The sequence below is a fragment of the Rhynchophorus ferrugineus genome, unplaced genomic scaffold, assembly GCF_030347505.1.
Source record: "Rhynchophorus ferrugineus isolate W39M unplaced genomic scaffold, kcgeb_rfMv2 rfM2, whole genome shotgun sequence".
NCBI classification, from domain to species: Eukaryota; Metazoa; Arthropoda; class Insecta; order Coleoptera; family Curculionidae; genus Rhynchophorus; species Rhynchophorus ferrugineus.
Window position 1 is genome coordinate 82,443,391 of NW_027472581.1, and position 23,282 is coordinate 82,466,672.

General features: G+C 32.4%; 1 protein-coding gene across 2 annotated transcripts in view; it reads right to left on the reverse strand.

Moving 5' to 3' along the window:
• nAChRa5 (nicotinic acetylcholine receptor alpha 5 subunit) overlaps positions 1-23,282 on the reverse strand; it is a 123,958-nt gene that overhangs the window by 2,856 nt on the left and 97,820 nt on the right. The window contains exons 5-8 of one of the 2 annotated variants that reach the window (XM_076396602.1): positions 17,177-17,393; positions 15,810-15,944; positions 4,064-4,254; positions 3,850-4,009 (exon numbers count right to left, since the gene is read on the reverse strand). In XM_076396602.1, the coding sequence (XP_076252717.1) occupies positions 3,850-4,009; positions 4,064-4,254; positions 15,810-15,944; positions 17,177-17,393 (703 nt within the window). The remainder of the gene's footprint in view (positions 1-3,849; positions 4,010-4,063; positions 4,255-15,809; positions 15,945-17,176; positions 17,394-23,282) is intronic. The other variant, XM_076396601.1, reaches the window with a different exon arrangement.

The following is a 23,282-nucleotide window of genomic DNA, read 5'->3' on the forward strand; positions in this document are numbered from 1 at the left end:
TCGATGCTCATTTCACCACGTCTAAACTTAGCATACCAATCCTTGATGGTCAATTTTCCTGGGGCAGTGTCCGGAAACTCGGCATCAAGTCAAGTTTTTGCTTCAGCTGTATTTTTTCCCTTCAAAAAGCAATATTTTATCAACACGCAAAATTAGTTTTTATCCATTTTCTTCACAATAGCAAAAGTTGCTTCGCGCAAAGTGCTATTCTATATATAAATTCACAAACTAATGATTAGACTGGGCCGTTAGGGCTAACTAAAAAACATATGGATTTAAGATAATTTCTAGTAGCGCCATCTATATGTCAGGCCGGGGACTTTTCAATTGACGTGTTAGAATTTAAGATGTGAAAGTTGTTAAAGAAGGTCAATAATACTTTGTATCATATCGTCCGCATCTATAACATCTACCACATTCTTATTGGACGAAAGTGTCTGGTGTTGGAAAATTCAAAAATTGTATGGGGTACCCTAGTCATGTGGATATAGAAGGTAATGAGAGAGCCGACCTCGCAGCTAAAGAAGCCACTCTAAGTGCCAGATATATTTCCAGTTTCCCATATTACATGGACCTATATCCCATTATTACAACTAAAATAAATCATCTTGTACAACTGGAATGAACCCTGCTGCGTGGCGATAACAAATTATGGTTCATTAAGCAAGATTTTTTGCTTCTTTAATATTGTCTACTAAAAGGTATGAGCAGACCCTGTTAAATAAATGTATGATATCAGATTCCTATCTTATGGCTGACGAGTTTCCTCCTTTATGTGATTATTATGGACTAGTAAATACGGTTCGACATGTTTTGCTATCATGCGAATCTCCAAAGTCTACTCGAGATAGACTTTTTACTACAAATCACCTTAACAAACTTTTCTAAATATATATTATTTACATAAAATATATTTACAATATTCTATTTAATTCGAATTATCTCATATCTAATGTTAATTTAGATAAAACAGACTATTTTATCTTTATAACCTTTACGTTATATTTTGTCTATATATATTAATATATCATGTATTATGAACTATAATTTTTACATCATTATTATATTATATCTACCTTTATGTTATTTTTTAAAAATTTTGTCTATTTTTTTATATTTCACCATTGCGTTTTTTTATACAATTTATGTTTGTATAGTATATTTATTTTATAAATATGTATTCTGTTTTGTATTTGTCCTGTAAGCATAAGTTAAAAAGTAGCAGTAGAACATACGTCATCAAAATGTATATTGTATTGCTTATTGCTGTTTGTAAATTCGTTTTAATACCAAACAATATTTTCCTTCTCATTTCATTCCAGTAAAAAAGAGATCAAAACTGTCTGATAATTTCGAACATGTAACCGAATTAGCCTGCTATAGTTGCTCGGTTGTCAAATGTCCTCAAAATATTAGTAATAAGAGGTTAACCGACACATGTTGTTTTGGCGTTTTGCTTGTTTTGATAAACATCAAATTATTGGTACTATTACATATTAAGCTACTGGAGATTTATTACAAATATTTTTATTGTGTCGCAGCTGCACTGAATATTAGTATGGCCACTGTAACTAAAATCTCTCAAATTAAAAAGAAATAATATAATTTAGGATTCACCGAGGAGAAAGTATCTATATCTATGTCTATTCAATGTTTTTTTGTACATATGACTTCAAGATGTTTAATGTATTGCCTGCCGCAATTTGTAAACTCGTTTTAGAATCAGACAATATTTTTCTTCTCATTTTATTCTAGTCAGAAGGAGTTACAATGATGGCTGATTAGTTCGAACAAGTAAACAAAATAAGCCTGTCAAAATCATCCAGTTGTCAGATATATGCAAACTTCTTGAAAGCAGTAGTGATAGGAACTTATAATGATAACTATTGTGGCTGTATAATTAACTGCTAATGGAATGTTAAAATAAACTATATTTGATAACATATTTGTTCAATTATTTTATTTAGATTAGAATTTTGTTGTATTTCAAAGCCAAACTGAACTAAAACTCAGAGTTGATGCGGCAACATTGCGACGTTTTGATGTCACAAATTTAAATGACACACGTACAAAATAACTTTGAACAGATTATACATATCTTGATGTTAGCTCAAGATTAAGTTTATGAAATGTTTATAAAACGGTGACAAGACGCTTGGTAACATGCTAATAAAAAGAGTTTAAAAGAGAGTGTAACGTCTTTCTTCCTATCACTGCATGTTCAATAAAATCTAATTGTTATGGGATGTGGCAAAGAATTACTGTAGTAGATATGCAGGCCGAGAAAGGTTATATATGCAAGAACTGTTTGGATATGTGGCAAGTAATACAATCTCTACAATAACACCTTTCGTTATAGATGAACTCCTATCAGACACGCAGAAAAATACTCGAAAGACTCGAATAGTGACTCATAATGTGACAGTGAGCGAAGGAAACTTTCTGGATGTGGGATAATGATTCAATGCCGGTAATACCAAGACAGGGCGATAACAGCGGAGGTATGTGTGTAATTCTTCAGAACATATATATGAAACAAACATCATGTTAGACAAAAAGCAAAACATATTAGAACCAAAATAAAACAACTATACTGGTTAGTCGGAAGATACTCTCAACATGATCTAAAATCAAAGAGGTTGATTTTTAGGACAATCATAAAGCCAATTTGGACCTATGGGGCGCAAATATGGGGTTGTACTAAAAATTCAAATCAACTAGCCATTCAACGCTGACAAAACAAGGTTCTTCGATTAATTGCCAATGCCTGTAGCTACATAACCAACGAAGAACTGCCCGATGACCTGGAAATCAAATGCATTTGCGAAATTATCCAAGACTTCGCCTTGAAACACGAAAGAAGATTACTAAATCATACTAAAGTAGAAGCAATACAACTGCTGGACAGCGCGCAGGATGTCAGAAGATTGAAGCAAACTAAACCGTACGAACTTGTATAAAGTGTATACCTTTAGTGTAACGTATAGCTTAAGTTATTATAATTTTATAATTGAGGAATATATTGATGTATTTATCTTGCATTCGTCTTGCTTGTGAATTAATCCATTACAAAAGAAATGTAGTAATAACTTAATTTATAATTAAGATTGTACTAAGCGTATCTAATAAAGATGTTATCAAAAACATATATATGAGAAAACACAACAACGAAGGAAACAAGAATTAAATAAAAGATAAATATGCTCTCTAATGAAAATAAAATACATTACTCGGATGTACACTTATTTATTAGATGTATTAAGCCTTTAGGGGATACCATAGTAATGTTAAAATACATTATTTTTAATAATATTTCTGTTGCATTATTTTATTTATATTGGAATGCTGTTATATATCGAAGTTAAAATTAATTAAATTGCGTAAAATGTCAACGTTACGGTAACAAAACGGCCCTAGTTTTGACGTCATAAATTGAAATGACGTGAGTTCACTGCTACTTTGAAAAGATTATATATACCGGAGTCCTAATTAAATAAATATACATTTAGAGTCACTAAATAATACAAAAGTGAAATAATTTAAAAACACTTTCTATCTATATTTTGCAATGATTAAACATTTGTTATAAAGAGCTTGTTCATTATAGTATTCGTAATGAAAAGGTATATTTTGCGGTTTTGGTTTTGGAGGTTACACTGTATATCAATTTTCAGGACAAGAATAAGTAAATAGGAGAATTCTGTCAAACATTTCTACTAATCTCTCGATAGCCTTCGGGCACGAAAGCTTTTACGCCACTCTCGGCTACTGATGGCGTGTTCTTTATCGACGATAAATTTCATTTGCAATTTTTGTAAACTCGATTTTTTGCCTACATCATCGACTCACCTAGGTCGTCGCCTCTGGATTTCGATGCGAACCTGGGGGACCTCTGGGCCCGTTGCTGCAAACAACAGCCGTCCTCCTGAGGCATTTTGTCCGGCCACGGCCATTGGCAATCCAGCCTGGTGCCCGTCCTGGGATTTATTTCCTGCGAAGGTAAAAACGCCTATCGATTACATTAGGACGCCGGGGGGACCTGGGGGACCGGACGTTATATTACCTGCATTTTCGATTCTCTCGGTTTGTTGTCGAACTTGATGAAGACGAGCGGAGCGATACGTTTCAGCACGATGGAGCGGACGACGTTGGGCACCGCCTGGCCTCTGACTCCGCGATGGTAGATGTTGAGGGTTACTACCGATAGACCGGAAGCGAACGATACTAGACAAATACTAGCACCATAGTACATACCTGAAAGATATTTATATTAAAAAAATAGGTTTCTTTAAGAGGTAATTGAGAGTCTCAGTGGTCAAGAGGTCTTGATATGCTCTATTCATAGTGAATAATTTAATTTTTTTTATTAATTTTAGTGAATCAACCAGCGGCGTAGCGCAGAGGAGGAGTTGTTATAATTTCACAATAAATAATAGTCTTCTATGTAACAGATCAAATGAAAAGTCCCTGGCCTGACACATAGATGGCGCTACCATAACTAAATCCATTTTTTAGTTAGCCCTAACCCTCAAAAGATGCGTGTATAAATTTGACAGCTGTCCGATTATTAGTTTGCGAGTAAAATTAATTAAATTGCGTAAAATGTCAACGTTGAAAGCGGCAACAAAACGGCCCTAGTTTTGACGTCATAAATTGAGATGACGTGAGTTCACTGCTACTTTGAAAAGGTTATGTATACCGAAGTCCTAATTAAATAAATATACATTTAGAGTCACTAAATAATACAAAAGTGAAATAATTTAAAAACACTTACTATCTATATTTTGCAATGATTAAACATTCGTTATAAAGAGCTTGTTCATTATAGTATTCCTAATGAAAAGGTATATTTTGCGGTTATATATCAATTTTCAGGACAAGAATAAGTAAATAGGAGAATTCTGTCCAACATTTCTACTAATCTGTCGATAGCCTTCGGGCACGAAAGTTTTTACGCCACTGCCAGCTACTCAGAGTCTCAATGGTCAAAAGGTCTTGATATGCTCTATTCATGGTAATTAATTTAATTTTTTTAAATTAATTTTTGTGAATCAATCAGTGGCGTATCATAGTGGAGGAGTGGCTATAATTTCACAATAAATAATAATCTTCTATATAACAGATCAATTGAAAAGTCTCTGGCCTGACATATAGATGGCACTACTAGATCTAAATCCATTTTTTAGTTAGCCCTGACCCTCAACAGATTCGTGTATAAATTTGACAGCTGTCGGATCATTAGTTTGCGAACTTTTGCTATTGTGAAAAAAATGGGTAAAAAGGAATTTCGCCTGTTGATGAAATATTGCTTTTTGATAGGAAAAATACAGTTGAAGCAAAAACTTGGCTTGATGTCGAGTTTCCAGACACTGCCGCAGGAAAATCAACCATCACGGATTGGTATGCTAAGTTTAGACGTGGTGAAATGAGCACCGAAGACGGTGAACGCAGTGGACGCTCTAAAGAGGCTGTTACCGACGAAAACATTTAAAAAATCCACAAAATGATTTTGAATTAACGTAAATTGAGACTGAATGAAATAGCAGACACTAAAGATATAAACTGAACGTGTATAATATATAATTCACTCTAATATAATTCACATAATATTTTTCACATTCATTCACATAATAACGACGACCTGATGATTCGGAGCAGTGTTTGAAGATGATCAAGCGTAATAAACCTGAGTTTTTGCGTCGATATGTGATAATGGATGAAATATGGTTCCATCATTTCACTCCGAAGTCCAATCGAATGTCATCCGAGTGGACTGCACACGATAAACCCGCTCCAAAGGGTCGGAAGACGCAACAGTCGGCTGGCAAGTTTGTGGTGTCTGTATTTTGGGATGCGCATGGAATAATTTTCATTGACTACCTTGAAAAAGGAAGGACCATCAACAGCGACTATTTCATAGCGCTATTGGACCGTTTGAAGGATGAAATCGCCGAAAAATGGCCGCATTTTAAGAAAAAGAAAGTGATGCTTCACCAAGAAAATGCACTGTATCTCAAGTCAGTGAAAACGATGACAAAAATCCATGAATTGGGATTCGAATTGCTTTTTTATCCACCGTATTCTCCAGATCTGGACCCCAGCGACTATTTCCTGTTCCCAGATCTCAAAAGAATGCTCGCTGAGAAGAAATTTTCGTCGAATACAGAGTTGATCGCCGAAACGGAGGCCTATTTTAAAGCAAAGGACAAATCGTACTACAAAAATAGTATCGAAAAGTTGGAGGGTCGCTGTAATCAGTGTATCACCCTTGAAGGGAATTATGTTGATTAAAAAAACATTTTTGCCAAAAAAATATATTTTGCTATGGTAGGCCAGGGACTTTTCAATTGACCTGTTATATTGTCGAAAAAGTTTTAGAAAATGATGGGAAAAAGCTTTTTTCTCAATACCTGCTTTTGTGCTTTTTTGTGAATACATTGATATCATTATCTGATACATTGACCAATGACATATATTCATATAGTCACATATAGTCAGGTTTCGTAAATAGTCATAATTGTAAATAAATCTTAATGCTGTGTGAGTCCTGTCATGCATTACAAACACAATAAGTACGTAATTGAAGCTGATTGTACTGCAATCATCCAAAAGCGGATCAATTTAGAAATACGTGGTTCGGAATAATCAAGTAAACATTGATCGAAAGCTTAGGCTGTTGATAGACATTATAGGATACAATCTTAAACATATTTGACGTTAGTAAATAAGGAAACTGAATAATTTTATAAACAGAAAGCAAAGTTATGTTCCGTACGTTATTAAACGAGATAAAGAAAAAAAAGTGACAAAAAAGGCGCGGGAAAAGAAAGTATTTCTTTTCAATTCGCTTTCTATATAAACATACGCGCGAAGAAGAAAAGAAGAGTTTCAAACAATATTCATATTTATAACCGCGATTCTAGAGTGAAATATTTCAATATGTAACTCCTCACGTCTCCGTCCGCTTTCGCACTTTTCGTTCTCTTTTGATGTGGAGAATAAATGCATGTGGGAACTTTAAAAACACGTCGAACTTTTTTTTCGAACCATATACCTTTCACTTTTAACAGAGGGGGATATTGAGTGAGAATTAGCCTTTCTATATAGAAAGATAAACATATTTATAACAAGGTCAATTGAAAAGTCCCCAGCGTACCATATTAAAATACATTTTTTTGGAAAATTTAGTTTTTTTATTCAACATAATTTCATTCAAAGATGATACACTGATTATAGCGATCCTCCAACTTTTCGATACCATTTTTGTGGTACGATTTGTCCTTTGCTTCAAAATAGGCTTCAGTTTCGGCGATCACCTCTTCATTGGACGAAAATTTCTTTCCAGCGAGCATTCTTTTGAGATCTGAGAACAGGAAATAATCGCTGGCGGACAGGTCTGGAAAATACGGTGGATGAGGAAGTAATTCGAAGCCCAATTTATGGATTTTTGCCATCGTCTTGACTGACTTGTGACATAATGTATTGTCTTGGTGAAGCAGCACTTTCTTTTTTTTCAAATGCGGCCGTTTTCGGCGAATTCGTCCTTGAAACGGTCCAATAACATTATGTAATAGTCGCTGTTGATGGTCCTTACTTTTTCAAGGTAGTCAATGAAAATTATTACATGCGCATCCCAAAATACAGACGCCCTAACCTTGCCAGCCGACTGTGGCGTTTTCCCACGCTTTGGAGCGGGTTTATCATGTGAAGTCAACTCGAATGACTGTCGATTAGAACTCGGAGTGAAATGATGGAGCCATGTTTCATCCATTGTCACATATCGACGCAAAAACTCGAGTTTATTACGCTTGATCATCTTCAAACACTGCTCCGAACCATCAACCCAAATATTCGTGAATGATATGATGTACACGTTCAGTTGATATCTTTAGAGTGTCTGCTATTTCATTCAATTTCAATTTATGGCCATTCAAAATCATTTTATGGATTTTTTAAATATTTTCGTCGGTAACAACCTCTTTTGTGCGTCCACTGCATTCGCGGTCTTCGGAGCTTATTTCATCATGTCTAAACAGCATACCAATCTTTAACGGTTGATTTTCCTGGGGCACTGTCCGGAAACTCGGCATAAAGCCAAGGTTTTGCTTCAACTGTATTTTTTCCCTTCAAAAGCAATATTTTGTCAACACGCTAAATTCCTTTTTGTCCATTTTCTTTTCACAATAACAAATGTTGCTTCACTCAAAATGCTATAATTCACAAACTAATGATCCGACTGCTGTCAAATTTATACACGAATTTTTTGAGGGTTAGGGCTAACTAAAAAACATATGGATTTAATTCTAGTAGTGCCATCTATGTGTCACGCCGGGGACTCTTCAATTGACCTGTTTTATACACACAATTTAATGCTTATAACAATGTAATAAAAAAAAAATGAATTTATAAAATTTTCCTCATTTTTGAAAGGCATAATCGATACTATATTGTGAAAGAATTGTGGGTGTTAAAACAGACTGATACCAAATACGGTTTTTGCACCCAAAAATACGTTAGATTTAGCTAAATTGGTTTAAAAAGTTTTTACAAACAATTTTTTTGTTGGCCTCTGTTTTTTTTAACGCGGAAATATGGGACCTTATAAATGGAAATATGAAGTCTTTATAAAACCAAAAAAAACTTCCATGTTACATCACATAATTTTATGAATGTTGCTTATTATTTTTCGCAGAATAAAAAAATCCCTGTTATTTGTTGTATACGTCACAGAAGCAACGGCATTATAATATTCCCTGCGTTTTCATGTAATCTTCGCCATCTTTTCATCGAGTAAATAAATTACCGTCTAAAGTTCCTAACATAAGCTTCAGGTATAATAAGGAGCTTTATTCAAGCTAAGCAGCGGTATAAAATTCTACTCTAGATTGCGTGAAATATTGCAGGAAATTATTACTCACTGTAAAGCTCTTGCAGTCTGTTTAACGTCAGACAAATGCTGTTATACGCTGCAGTCTTAACTTAAAGAATAAAAGAATGAAGACAGTATGTTTTATATGTTTAAACCATAATTTATATTCATGTATACACGTGGAAATTATAATGATCCCAAAACCTGGGAAGTCACCAAACGAAATAAAATCCTATAGACCTATATCATTGCTGCCAGTAATATCTAAGGTTTTTGAAAAACTCCTGTTGAAAAGAATAAAACCAATCATAGAGAGAAAAAACCTCATACCAACGCACCAGTTTGGGTTTATTAACAAACACTCAACAATTGACCAGGTCGGCAGAATAACAGATCTTATTGAAAAAGCCTACGAATGTCAAAAAGTGTGCTCAGTTATACTCTTAGATGTAGCACAAGCCTTCGATAAGGTTTGGCATGAGGGCCTTGTTCATAAACTACAGAAAATGCTACTAAAACAACACACCGAACTATTAAAATCATACGTTACAACCAGAATGTTTGGAGTTAAGCAAGAAGAAGCTTACTCTACAATAAAAGAACCTAAAGCAGGAACTGTACCACAATGAAGTGTACTGGGACCAATGCTTTATCTACTTTACACTTGTGATAACCACACATGGAAAATATCAAGATGGCACACATTTGCTGATGATACTGCGATTATAGTAGTCGGAGACAATAGTGAAGAAGCCTCACGAAAATTACAACAAACAAGTGACAATATAAATAATTGGGCACAAGCTTGGAAAATAAGAATTAATGAAAGTAAATCTGTACATGCGCAGTTCACCTATTAGTTCAGTAGACGGACCGTACAAGCACCAATAACATTAAATTACACTATCATTCCATATAGCAACAACGCTAAATATCTCGGAATGAATCTCGATGTAAAACTTCGCTGGAAGGAACATATAAAGAAGAAAAGAAAAGCACTGGAATTGAAATATAAGAAAATGTACTGGCTATTTGGAAGGAAATCACAATTATCAGTACATAATAAATTGCTATTATGTAAGCAAATATTGAAATCTATATGGACATAAAAAGTTCAATTACAGGGATGTTCTGCAAAGAGTAACATTAACAAAATAAAAATTTTTCAGAACAAAGTCCTGAGAGGTGTTGTGGGCGCACCCAAATACTATAGGACTGATTACCTACATCGAGATCTTCAGATACCCACAGTCAGTTAAGAAATCAAGAGAAATGCAAGGGGGCATGAGGAAAGACTCCATTCTTATACTAATATAGAAATATTGCAACTTTTGGATACCACCAGAACAGGACACAGACTCAAAAGAATCAAACCATCTGATCTTGTATAGTATTGTGTAGTGAGGTTCATCTATTAAAAAATTCAGCAGTGACATGTATAAACATTATATCACTAAAGATATATAGGGCTGATAAGATATATAATAAGATAGGGCCGACAGGTCCTCCTAGTTATATACCTAGATTTCAGTTAGCATAAAGACAAATTGTAGGTTAGACGGAAACGACTAGTAACAATGTATTAATTAAATAATAATAAAAAAAAATGTATACACGTTTTTTTTTAAGTCTGTTACAAGTGTGTGGTTTGGTTCGCTTCAATTGTCTGATTGTTTGGTAGCTTTGTTGCTTCCACAGTGCTGTTATTTAGTACCCTTATTTCATGTTTTATGGTGAAATCTTGCATGACTTCAGTTCTTGTAAATAAATTTGAAGATTTCGAGGTTATCATGTCGTTTTTCGTTGGTTATGTAGCGATAAACATTATTATTTAATTGAAGAACTTTGTTTTTACAGCGTTGGTTGGTTTAGTGTAACCCCATATTCGTACCCCATAAATTGGCTTTATAATTTACTGATAAGTCAATCTTTTTGATTTTAGATTAAGTTGTACAGTATAATTTTTTGGATTTGCTTTGTTATTTGTTTAACGTGATATGTCCAATTTAACCTGATATTGTGATTTATGCCAAGGTATTCTGCTGATTCTGCCAGGTGATATAATTTCTGTAATTTAAGGTTTTTATCATTTCACTGTAACGCAAAATCGACATGAACATATTCGGGGCTCTTAACCTGTATTTTCTAGTCTCTAGCTCCTGTGTAGATCTTATTGACTACCATTTGTACTTTTTCTACTGCATTAGATAGAAATATTTCTTTTACCATCGTAACTGTATCGTTGGAAAATATTTCAGGTATTCTTATCAGCAGTATAGTGCAGATACAGAAGTTATCCCAAGAAACTACCCTGCGAAACTTCAACCGGAATAGGTTTAAATAGGTTTTAATAGAAATAAATGGAAATAAACAGAAATAAAAGAATATGTTGCAAATAAAAGAACAGGTTTAAAGATGTCCCTTTATGTGAAACTTTAACCTTACTTTCGGCTTCACTAATAATTGTTCACAGTCACAAGTGCTATAACTGGTCAAAAATTTGTGAGACGTCCAGGAATATTACAGGACAGTATTAATTTTCTTTAAACATCTTAATTTTTTGTACTACGTTTTTAAATTTGTTCAAGGGACACTGGAACAACAAGCTAATCTTCCGTAACAACATCCCTAAACTTATGAGTGGGTTTAAAGTTAATTTCAAGATTTAAGAGACACAACGAGCTCTGAGTTTTTTGGATGTAAAAGGAATTTTCTCGTTTCTTATTTCCAAACTGGAAAACGGTGATGTTACGGCGACTTTTTGAACCGACTAGGTCAAAAAAAAATCATGAAAAAATTCAATATAACAGTTTACGCAGCTGTCCAAGAAACTATTTTTAAAAAATCGGAAAAATCACTAAATTAAAGTACCAATTCACAGTTTGTAAAAATGTAAAATTCGTTTTAAACTCGGGATAGATTTTTCGTTCTCATTTTAGCCTAATTAAAAAGAGACAAAATGCCATCTGATACGCCGGAACATGTAACTGAATCATCACTACATAGTATAAAACAAAGTCGCCTTTTCTGTCCCTATATCCCTAGTGCGCTTAAATCTTTAAAACTACGCAACGGATTTTGATGCGGTTTTTTTCAATAGATAGAGTGATTCAAGAGGAAGGTTTATATGTGTAATACATGCGTAATATACTAAGGCAACATTGCTAATTTTAGAGGTTTCTAACGTGATGTCGTAAATTAACCTATTTTTTTAGGCTTATTTTGCAATTAGCAAAAACGCTGCCTAACCCTACGAGTTAGATCAAATTAATGTACTACAGTATTGTACACCATAAAAAGGTCTACAAAAAAGTCCGCGATGGTATATGTTTATCTTTTAGGGATAACCCACATTAACCATTTTTATTGTTTACTTTTTACGTGAGAAAATGGCTTATTTACGAAGCTATTTTAAGCAATACGGCATTAATCCTTATCGAATTAAGTACCTTAAATACAGTGTGCAATTAATATAGATCAATATGGTTCCTTACAGCATGTAAATTAAACAAATATTTTCGGAGATATTGCAAATTTAAAATTTGCGTTTAAAAATGTGTAATGTAATAAAAATTGTATGAATTTAGATATTCCAAAGATAGCAGGAAATCTTCATAGTAAGTATAGGGAAAGAGGAATTGTTTTACTCCAAATTTAATGCGTGCAGGCCAAGGGCAGTAATGAATGAACCAAAAATACTGGATCGATTTTAATCATGTTTTCATTGAGTGACATAGGCATATATATTTTATGCCCGTGCAAAGTCGGAGCTGGCCGCTATGTTTTTATATACAACGTTCATATTTTTTCTGTAGTGTATTTAATTTAGTATCAGCATTGCACCCGTGCGAAGCCGGGGCGGGTCGCTAGTATCCTATAAAAATAGATTTGTTTTAGTACAGATTTAATTTAAGTTGTAATATATATACCATGCAATTTTTAAATTTTAAAAATATCCCACGAACATTATTAGTGTTGACATATTAGTTAGTAAATCAGAGTTGAGAGTTATTGTAAATGAAAGATTTGTTTTGAATAAACATTTTGGGATTTTTTTAAATGATCTGTTATTCGTTTGTAGTAGTTTTTTCTAGTCATTTTTTTGTTATTTTTTAATAGTCTACACTCTACCAAATTGAGTGGGCACGCGATCGATTGCTTGTATACGTATCCTTCGATATAAAAAGTTGCAAAAGTTATCCGAACTTTGGGACTTTTTCCTTTTTTCTTAACAACAAGCAACTTTTTAAACCGTATTTCTGGCAATCTAAAAGTCTTAACTGTATCTCAAGTCGTAGTTTACCTAATAGTATATAGTCTATCCAAAGTTACTGTGAACACACGTCATTAATATGTTTAATGTATTGCCTGTCGCAATTTGTAAATTCGTTATAGAATCAGACAACATTTCCTTCTCATTTTATTCCAGTTAAAAAGAGATACAATGCTGTCTGATGTGTTCGAACACGTAAACGAACCAGCATGTTAAAATCGTCCGGTTGTCAAACGTATACAAACTTCTTGAAAACGATAAGTGGTAAGAGGTTATAAATAGGCAAAAGTTGTCTTAACACTTCGTTTGTTTTGATAAATTTCTAGTCGCTGCTTATTATTATTCCGATTAAATGCCGATGTCAAAAAGAACAGATTGCCTAATTAGGTACACTTTAGGAACAGGAACGAGATGGAGGCCCCCTCTTTCCATAAAATCCGTTAGAGTGGTAAGCATTTTTAATGTTAAATATTGAGTTGATGGTGATTTTTATTGTAAATATTGTTAAGCTATTGCAGCTGCACTGAATATTAGTATGGGCATGGGCATTACAATATCTCAAAAAATTAAAAATATCACCTTGGATTCACCGAAAAAAAAACCGTTCTCATACGAAGCGGGTGACGAATCAGCTTGATGTTAGTTCTATTAGAGATTAAATATATAAAATGTATAAAAACAATGACTATTTTTTTCAATATAAACATTATTTAATACAATTATTTCAGAGGAAACTGTTAGTCTGAAAATTATTAAAGAGGTCTAATGGAACTTCCAGAGATTGCTTTTAAAATAATACAATTTTTAAAAGCTTTTAACAAAATAAAAAAAATTATTATTTCAATTTGTGTATTTAGTATACCCTACGGTCAATCATGTCAAGATTATAATAAAAGGCGTGTTAAGGCAACTAAAGTAGATAGAAAAAGGTAAATGTTGGAATAACAATTAATTAGATTTTGTTATAATATTTAATAATATTTTAATTTATTTAATAATAATAATAGTCATAATATTTATTAATAATTCATTGCAGATATTTTATGCTTCATGCTGGAAATCGTGGGCAAACGTTCGATATTGGATTATTATTCAATGCTGATTATTTTCAAGAGAGGGTGATGAGAGTGGAAACATCTAAAGGTGTATGTGTAATTAATATACGATAATTGTAGGATTTTAGAATACGAGTAATCGTATTCTAAAATTATGAAAGATTTATATCCATTAGATAGGTGTGTAATTATTCAGAATATACATGAGTATTTGGTTAAAAGGTGCGAGAAGGGAAAAAATTTCAACTGTTTACAGCTATGGCAAGTGCATTGGGGAGAATTCAATGATTAAATCTAATTTTATCAAAAAAAATGTACACAGGTAGTAACAGAAGACATAAAATATACAGTGATATCAAAATGATTTGACAAGGAAGCACACCATAGAAAGAATTGTTGGTTAGGTAGAGTAGGGCTCCAGGGGGATACCACTACATAAAGCACGCGCCTAGAACTCTACCTTATGGGTAGTGTGGAAAACAAACTAAAACTAGAATTTCGTTACATGTCAAGGCCAAACTGAACTAAAACTCAGAGTTGATACGGCAACATAGAGACGTTTTGACGTCATAAATTTAGATGACGTATGTTCGCACCAACTTTGGATAGATTATATTTGTCCTATGCGTTCCATCTATGGAAATTATGGAGTTAGTTACATTTAACTCTTGCATATGTTTGCTACTTCATTTATCTATTTATATAGTGCTTATCTTTTATTCATATTTCTCGGCTAAAACATATATTGCAAAATCAATAAATCAGGTGTATTTATTGATAAAAGAATAATTTCTTTTTAAATTTTATCATCTTTTTATTTTAACATATCATTTTAAGTTTTAATGAACAATTTAACGTATTTATTAGTTACAGTATTCGCGGTTAGTGATTTCTTGAACAGCTGTATATACAGTAATTTGTTTTCTCTGCAAACTATATCTAATATAACTTTATGTCATCAAATTATTCTTAATCATTTTTGATTAAAAAATGGAGGCATAATTTTCGCTGAACTGATATAGATATTTTGCAATCTATTTACATTTATCTGAATGTTGTTACTTGTAGCGAGTAGAGTAGTACCACAAGCAAAAATTCGTAATTGTTACTCCACCTTTAGTGTAGCGTAAATACAATATTTGTCCATGGACACCGACTTGTTGTGGACCAGCCTAGGTGAGTTTCAAATCGTATTCTAAAGTAAGGATTAGAAATGTAGTATTTGGATATCTCGCTCATCTGGCTGGGTAATTTGTTTGTCATCATGTATTTTGTATTATAGGCTCTTACGTCATACTTTATTGAAAGCTTGGGCTTCATCTAGAAATATAGCTGAACAAATTTCGTTTTTTTCGAAGTTGTGGATGTAATGACAGGTTTATCGCTATTATTTTTTGTTTTTCTCTCCAAAGCTCTTTAGCGTTGATGACTGGCAACTGACAAAAGTATTTGTTTAAAGATATAAACAAAAACAAAATTTCTAAATTTTATAAATATATATATATATATATATATATATATATATATATATATATATATATATATATAAATATTTGGTATATGTATATTTGATTAATGTGTTAGCTAAAATTATATTGTTTTTATATCTTACTGATTAATGGGGTCTTTTCCGTTGGTGGTAACGTTTCTCTGATGGTCATCAGAAATACCGTCATAGATAATAGAGCGCTTATTCCAAGAGTTACCTTTTCTCCAGATTCAGATGGAACGTAGAATACCAGTAATGCTGAAACAGAAGAGTTACCAAGTTTTAATTTAGTTTAGTTTTACAAACAAAAGGTGTTTATAAGGTAAATTGGCGATACCAAATCAGCAGCGCTTCTTTAAAATTCATTCTAGTTATCGAAATATTCAATAAATTCATTCATTTACTATTTCTGACTTTGAACGGCCATGCATAGAATTTAAAAGTATAAATCAGAAATGAACAGAGGTTGAACTAAGTGTTTTATACGGTTTGAGCACATTAGGAGCTCCGTTTCACGCATTACGGACCAGCACTAATCGCTCGTCATTACTTAGTCCCAAATCCTTAATATCGCATTTAGATTTTCACTATGTCTTGGTGTAGCCGCTCTACTTACTCATCGCTCGTCTCGATCAAGTTTTGTGGGAAACAGTCAAGATATAAATGCAGCAAACGTATTTGGAGAGGCATTCAAACTCCAATCTTGTGGTAATTTTGCAACATTTGTCGATTACGATTAAGTGATTTATGACTACTGAGATAGTTGTGAACAACACTCTGAAGCGATACCCATACTGCTGCTTCATCAGATTCTAAATATTTTGTAAATTTTGCATCAGCTATTGGTTTTCGAATATTAGATCCGACAAATATTCCATCCTTGATTTTTTTACATTTATATATTATTTGAATTTGTACTCGGATAAATTGGCAGTGGATCACTGTTCATACATGGCACTGGCTTCGACATTGATGATACGTCGAGATATTTATACTGTGCTATTTTTTGCGATTCCGATATTAATCGAGCAAAAGTGGCAATATGTATATGCGTGTTCTATACTCTCTATAATGTTGGCGCAGAAAATGGCTAGTCACTCACCAGTCGGTAAGCTTAATACTGAGGACCGTGGTTCGAAGCCCACGTTAAACTTTAGGCCCAGTCCAGATAAACCCATAGTTGGCAAAAGGAGACTTTAAAATATATTAAAAAAAAACTGAAGTTATTTGTATTAAGTTAACACTCTATATATTACTCTGTAATCTTGATACTATCTCATGAAGAAAATATTAAAAATCAAAGAGAAGAAGTTGAAACAGAATTTGGCGTTAAATCAGTTTACTCAAAATTGGAAAGCACATTGACTTACTAAATTGGTTATAACTTTGTAGGCATATTCTTAAAGATGCAACATTTCAGTTGTGTTCACGTGACACTTATTTACACTTAAATACCTTATTATTAACTAATTATATATAGATGATCTTACCTATTCCATTTATGAGTATACACGGTAAGATCAGATTGAACACATAGAACAAAGGTCTTCTTTTGAGCTTGATTATATAAGTTATGTCAGGATAAGGTTCTGAACAGCAGGAATAATACTCGATGTGTTTTACCGAGGAGAAACTGACCAGATCAAATTCACCGTTTGCTTGATAGTTGCTGACGTCGCCTTCCTCAGTTTGCTTTACTATGTCCACCTGAAAGAAAAAACATGTGAGATAATAAAATGTATCATTATGTCTAGTGTCTAGCTGAAGCTGTAAGCTTGAGGTTTTTAAATAGTAAAACATAAGTCAAATGGTTCATGATTCTCATATTACACATGCAGCCATTCTTTTAGGTGCACACTTGAAGAACACAGTCAGAGAACTTGATTACATGTTTGTCGAATGAAAAGTGAATAAATTCCTTATAGACTTAGTGAAATGTAGTGAAATCGACCTTTTGAATGAATTATGTTTTCAGTCGATAGAATAGAATCGATCGATAGATAGAATTCTCTTTGTATAGATCAAAATTTTTTGGCTTTGTAGTTTTTGGTGAGGAAATTTCATGTAAATTTATTCAGTAGTTTTAGAAAAGAAAATTTACGAAACAGTACATTTTTTATATTTTAGTTCCAATAATAGATTTTTATATTTATCATTTTGGATAAAAGAAAAAGCAAACACTTTTTTATTACGTCAGAATATCCAATTATTTCGCAAAAAGGCAAATTTACGTCCAGGGAAGTTCACTATAAAGAAAAACAGTAATTAATAATATTGCTCAGTTGAAAGAAATACTATAGTCTGTAGTCTTCAAAATTTGGTTTTGCTATATTAAAGAAGTTAATTAATAACAACTGTCTGACAGGTTAATTTAACTTGTTAAAACTAATGGTAAATGGATCAAATATTTTTATATAAAGCATTGTTATGAGGATTAGATTATAATTATATGATTTAAAACATTTATTAAAGGCATTGTTAAGTTACTAATATAAATAAAAATATTTTCGATGATTTCGCTTGTAATTTATTTTGTAAGTGCACTATGCAATATAGTAACTCTTGTTTATTGGAAACACTGTTTATACTCATATATTTATATATGTTAAGTCCTGTATCGTTTATCCAAAGAAGCACAGAAAAAACGTCATTAAGATGTTTTATTTATTACCTGCAATTTGTAAATTCGTTTTAGAATCAGACAATACTTTCCTTCTCATTTTATTCTAGTTAAAAAGAGATACAATATTGTCTGATATGTTCGAACACGTAAACGAATGAGCCCACAAAAGTCTTTCTGTTGTCAAATATCAAAATTCTTCAAAATATTAGTTATTACTACAAGTTATAAACCGGCAAATGTTATAACATTTAGCTTGTTTTGTTAAATTTCAAATCGCTGGTTGAAAATGCCAAAATCAGAGAGAACAGATTGTCTCTCTTATCAGTTACTTCAGACAGGAACGAGATAGTGGTGGTCCCATTGCTTCTTCATCTTGTTAAATTCGTTAGGATGGTAAACATTTTTACTATTAAATATTAAGTTGCAATGATTTTTTTTGATAATATTTTATTAGCGTGTTGCAGCTGCACTGAATATTAGTATGGGCAAGGTTATTAAAGTATTTGAAAAAATGAAACATATAATCTTGGATTCACCGAAAAAAAAATTCTCATAGGAGGCGGATGACGAATTAATATCAGCTTCATGTTAGCTCTATCAGAGATAAAATATATGAAATGTATAAAAACAGTAAGTAAATTTTTTGTATTAACATAATAAAATAAAATATATTCAAAAATATAACATAATATAATATATATATTTAATATAATAAAAATATATTTAATAAAAAAATTAACCGACTGCAAAATATAAATAAGGAACTTACTAAAAGGCAAAAAATAATCAAATTTAGATTTATAACACAAAAACAGCTTTTAAAACAAAATATGTACATAAGAATTGTTGTAATAACTAAATAAATACAACAGGTCAATTGAAAAGTCCCCGATGTGACACATAGATGGCTTTACTAGAATTAAATCCATATGTTTTTTTAGTTAACCCTAACCCTCAGAAGATGCGTGTATAAATTTGACAGTTGTCGGATCATTAGTTTGTGAATTATAGCATTTTGAGTGAAGCAACTATTGTTATTGTGAAAAAAAAATGGATAAAAAGAAATTTCGCGTGTTGATAACATATTGCTTTTTGAAGGGAAAAAATACAGTTGAAATAAAAACTTGGCTGATGCCGAGTTTCCGGATACTGCCCCAGGAAAATCAACCATCAAGGATTGGCATGCTAAGTTTAGGCGTGGTGAAATCACCACCGAAGATGGCGAAAGCAGTGCATGCCCAAAAGAGGCTGATACCGATAAATGCATTAAAATATTCAACAAAATAATTTTGAATGACTGTAAATTGAAATTGAATGAAGTAGCAGACATTCTAAAGATATGAACTGAACGTGTACATATCATTCACGATTGAGTGCCGCGCGAGCTCACTTTTGACCAAAAACAATGACGAGTTGATGATTCGGAGCAGAGTTTGAAGATGATCAAGCGTAATAAACCCGAGTTTTTGTGTCGATATGTGGCAATGTAACTGATATATCAACAGTCATCCGAGTGGACTGCACACGATGAACCCGCTCCAGTATGGGACAGAAAAATTGCGTATCAAGATTAATAGAAATAAAGCAGTTTGTATTGACTTCACCAGCACAAGAATCAAGCACAAGCTAGTTTATGTAAATCAGTAAGAAGTCCATGTACGGAAGTACAGCTAAATATTTTAGCATGGCACTTGATGTTAAATTCAGTTGGAAACCACATGTTAAGGAAAAATGTGAAGAGCTCAAGTTGGAGTAAAAAAATGTACTGGTTACTCATTATAATAATTATCTGGTAGTGGATATTCAGCCTTGTCAGTATATAAGAAGTTTTTCTTTCATTTTTCAACAAATCTTGAAACCAGTGTGAACTATTATATGGTGTTCAACTTTGGAGTTGTTTTAGCCAAAGCAATGGATATATCATACGAAGATTACAAAACAAGGTATTGCGAGGTTCTGCTGATGCTCCATGGTTCATTTGTAAAAACAATCTGCTAAAGAATCTGAAGTTAGAAATTGTCGATAACGTAATCAAGGATTATTCGCAAAGACATGGCCAAAGGCTCCATCAGCACATCAATGTTGAGGTTCTCCAGCTCCTCTCTACCTCAGAAGATTAAGGAGAGTAAAACCACTTGATCTAGTTCAATAAAGTTTTAAGTAAAACTCAATGCATACTAAAAACGATGACATAGATGTTAAGCCCAAAGTGTGAATTGCAAAATAAGTACCTTGTAAAAGTTTCCTTTAAATTAGGATGAAAACAAATAGCTTATTTAATGCTAATTTGCTAGATTGCTACGATAGATAATAATAATAAAAACTATTAAAAATCTTGGGGTATATTTTCGGACATCTTATATTTGCAAAACTAGTTTTATGTTATATAAAAATACTTCTTAATTTAAACTATAAAAACATTAGTCTGATGCCTATAGATTATCAGTGTTTTTTCCACTCTTCAGTGAAATCTGTCGTACGATATCCTGTTTTACACACGTCATTTGAAGTGATCAAATACAGCGACGATACAATAAAAAGGGAATATTTCCGATGTATCAGATGGCAAAAAGGAACTGACAGCTGTTCAATCTATTGAAATATCCGGCAATTTTTCGCCGATAAAATCGTATACATATGTAAATAAGAGTGCGATGTTTTGACGCTTTTCTTTTACCCGCAAATTTTCGATCAGCTTATTACGTTATCCTGCTGGGGAAAGAACGCCGATACGACGGACAGCTTTCATTTACTGAGAATAAGAAAATCAAACATCCATCATTAATTTAAACCTCTTTTGTTTTGTCATCGATACAATTCTTAATAGTCTTAGTAAATTTAGCACGCTTGATGTCGATAATAATATTCACATAGTTGGCGATTATGCTATTATTGCGTACTTTTTTGTGTTATTACTTGCATTTATTAATTTTCTTACCAACTGTGATAGTGATACTGTGAGATATATAGTCTATCCAAGGAAGCAGTGAACATACGTCATCTAAATTTATGCTGTCGAAACGTCTCAATGTTGCCGTACCATCTCTAAGTTTAACTTCAGTTTGGCTTTAACATATAACAAAATTCTAGTAATTTTAAATAAAATAATGAAACAAAAATGTTATAAAATATATATAGTTTATTTTAATATTATAGTACATTTAATGCATATATTATCGAAAAATTTAAACTACAGTTAATTATACATAATAATGTCATAATGAAAAATGATCGCACAATAAGTACTAGATCATTTTAAATAAAACAAATGCTTTATTTATTATTGAACGCAAATACTTTTTAACAAAAATCGAGAGAGTTAGATCCAAACCAAAAAGTCAATCAAAAATATATTACCTATTATTACCATACAAACAATCAAAAGTAGTTTTACCCTATTACATTAAGAATCTTGAAAAATATCATTCCAAAATGCTGCTATATTAATTTACAATATATTGTTATGTCCAAGCAAACCACAAAATGATCATAAAACTACATATATTACATATAAATCTATGTAAGCATAAATTGGATACACTTTTGTCAAGATCGCTGGTAGGACGACAGAGCCAGAATGTTAAAAATTAGTGGAATGAAACTAGTAGAACCAAAAATAGTAACTAAAAGTACATGACTGAAAAAGTCGATAGCAAATAGTAATAAAATCAGTCGGACCGAAAATAACGACTGAAACAGTCGAGAGTAAAAAGTAGTCAATTACTTAACAGTCGGTAGTCAATTTCAGTCAAAAGTTCCCAACACTAGTAATAACTATATTAACAGTATGAGTGTTCATTTATTTATGTTAAAATTTACTATCGCCAAAACCAAACCGGATATAATAAAATTTATGACACGGACGGGGAAAATTTCAATAATAACACTTAATTATAGGCACATTAACTAACAGAATATTAACTGTTGTTCCTATTAAATTAATACCGTTAATATTTCATTATGATTGTAAAATAGCATAAATAAATCCCAAAATAAGTTCGAAATGTTTCCGAATTTATTATTTATTCATATTAAACTGAAAACCCGAAAAACAATAGCACGATGAGTCCTTTTGAAATTCCTAAACTTTTTGTCAAGATATGCGGTGTAACTTTGGCTTGACAAGAGCCATATTATGTCTAACTTAGTCGCGGTAGGCCTATAACAGTATATCCAGCTAGGAGCTAACAAAGGCTAATTCAAATTCGTGTAAATTAAACCAAACTAAGTTCGCAGGTAGTTCAAACTTCCTACTTCTCCGACAATGGCGTAGTCTTTAGCGAAATATGGCAGAGATGAACAGCTATTATCGCATAATATATGACATTTTATCTATAGACTATTCAACGTTTTTTTGTACATACGCCATCAAGACGTTTAATATATTGCCTGCCACAATTTGTAAATTCGTTTAAAAATCAGACCTTTTCAGTTTCAGAATCCAGTTTCCTTCTTATTTTATTCTAGTTAAAAAGAGACGCAATGCTGTGTGATTAGTCGGAACATGTAAACGAATGAGCCTGTCAAAGTCGTCCTGTTGTCAGACGTATGCAAAATTCTTGAAAGCAATAGTGATAAGAGGTTATAACCCTAACCTGCAAACTATTGTGGCTGTATATTTAACTATAGTTTTAGTTTTTGTTTAGATCAAGAAATCTTAGAATGATCTCGTTCTTTTCTAAAAATGGGTTGATCAAGAAAGTAGTAGTAAGTTACCTGGATAAACAACAATGCAAATATATCAACGTTATGGTGTCTGTCACGGACATTTTAGTGAAAATTTTACCATTACCCTTCCTTCACGAACAGGTATTGGGGTGCATATCCAAGATTGTTTTTATCAGGTACATATAAAATTATCTATCTACTACATGTCTGTTTATATATTGTTTGTTTACAGAAAATCAAAACCTACTTATGAAGATGTTAGTAGTAATAAAATTCAATTAATCTACCAAGTTGTTCGTATGCTG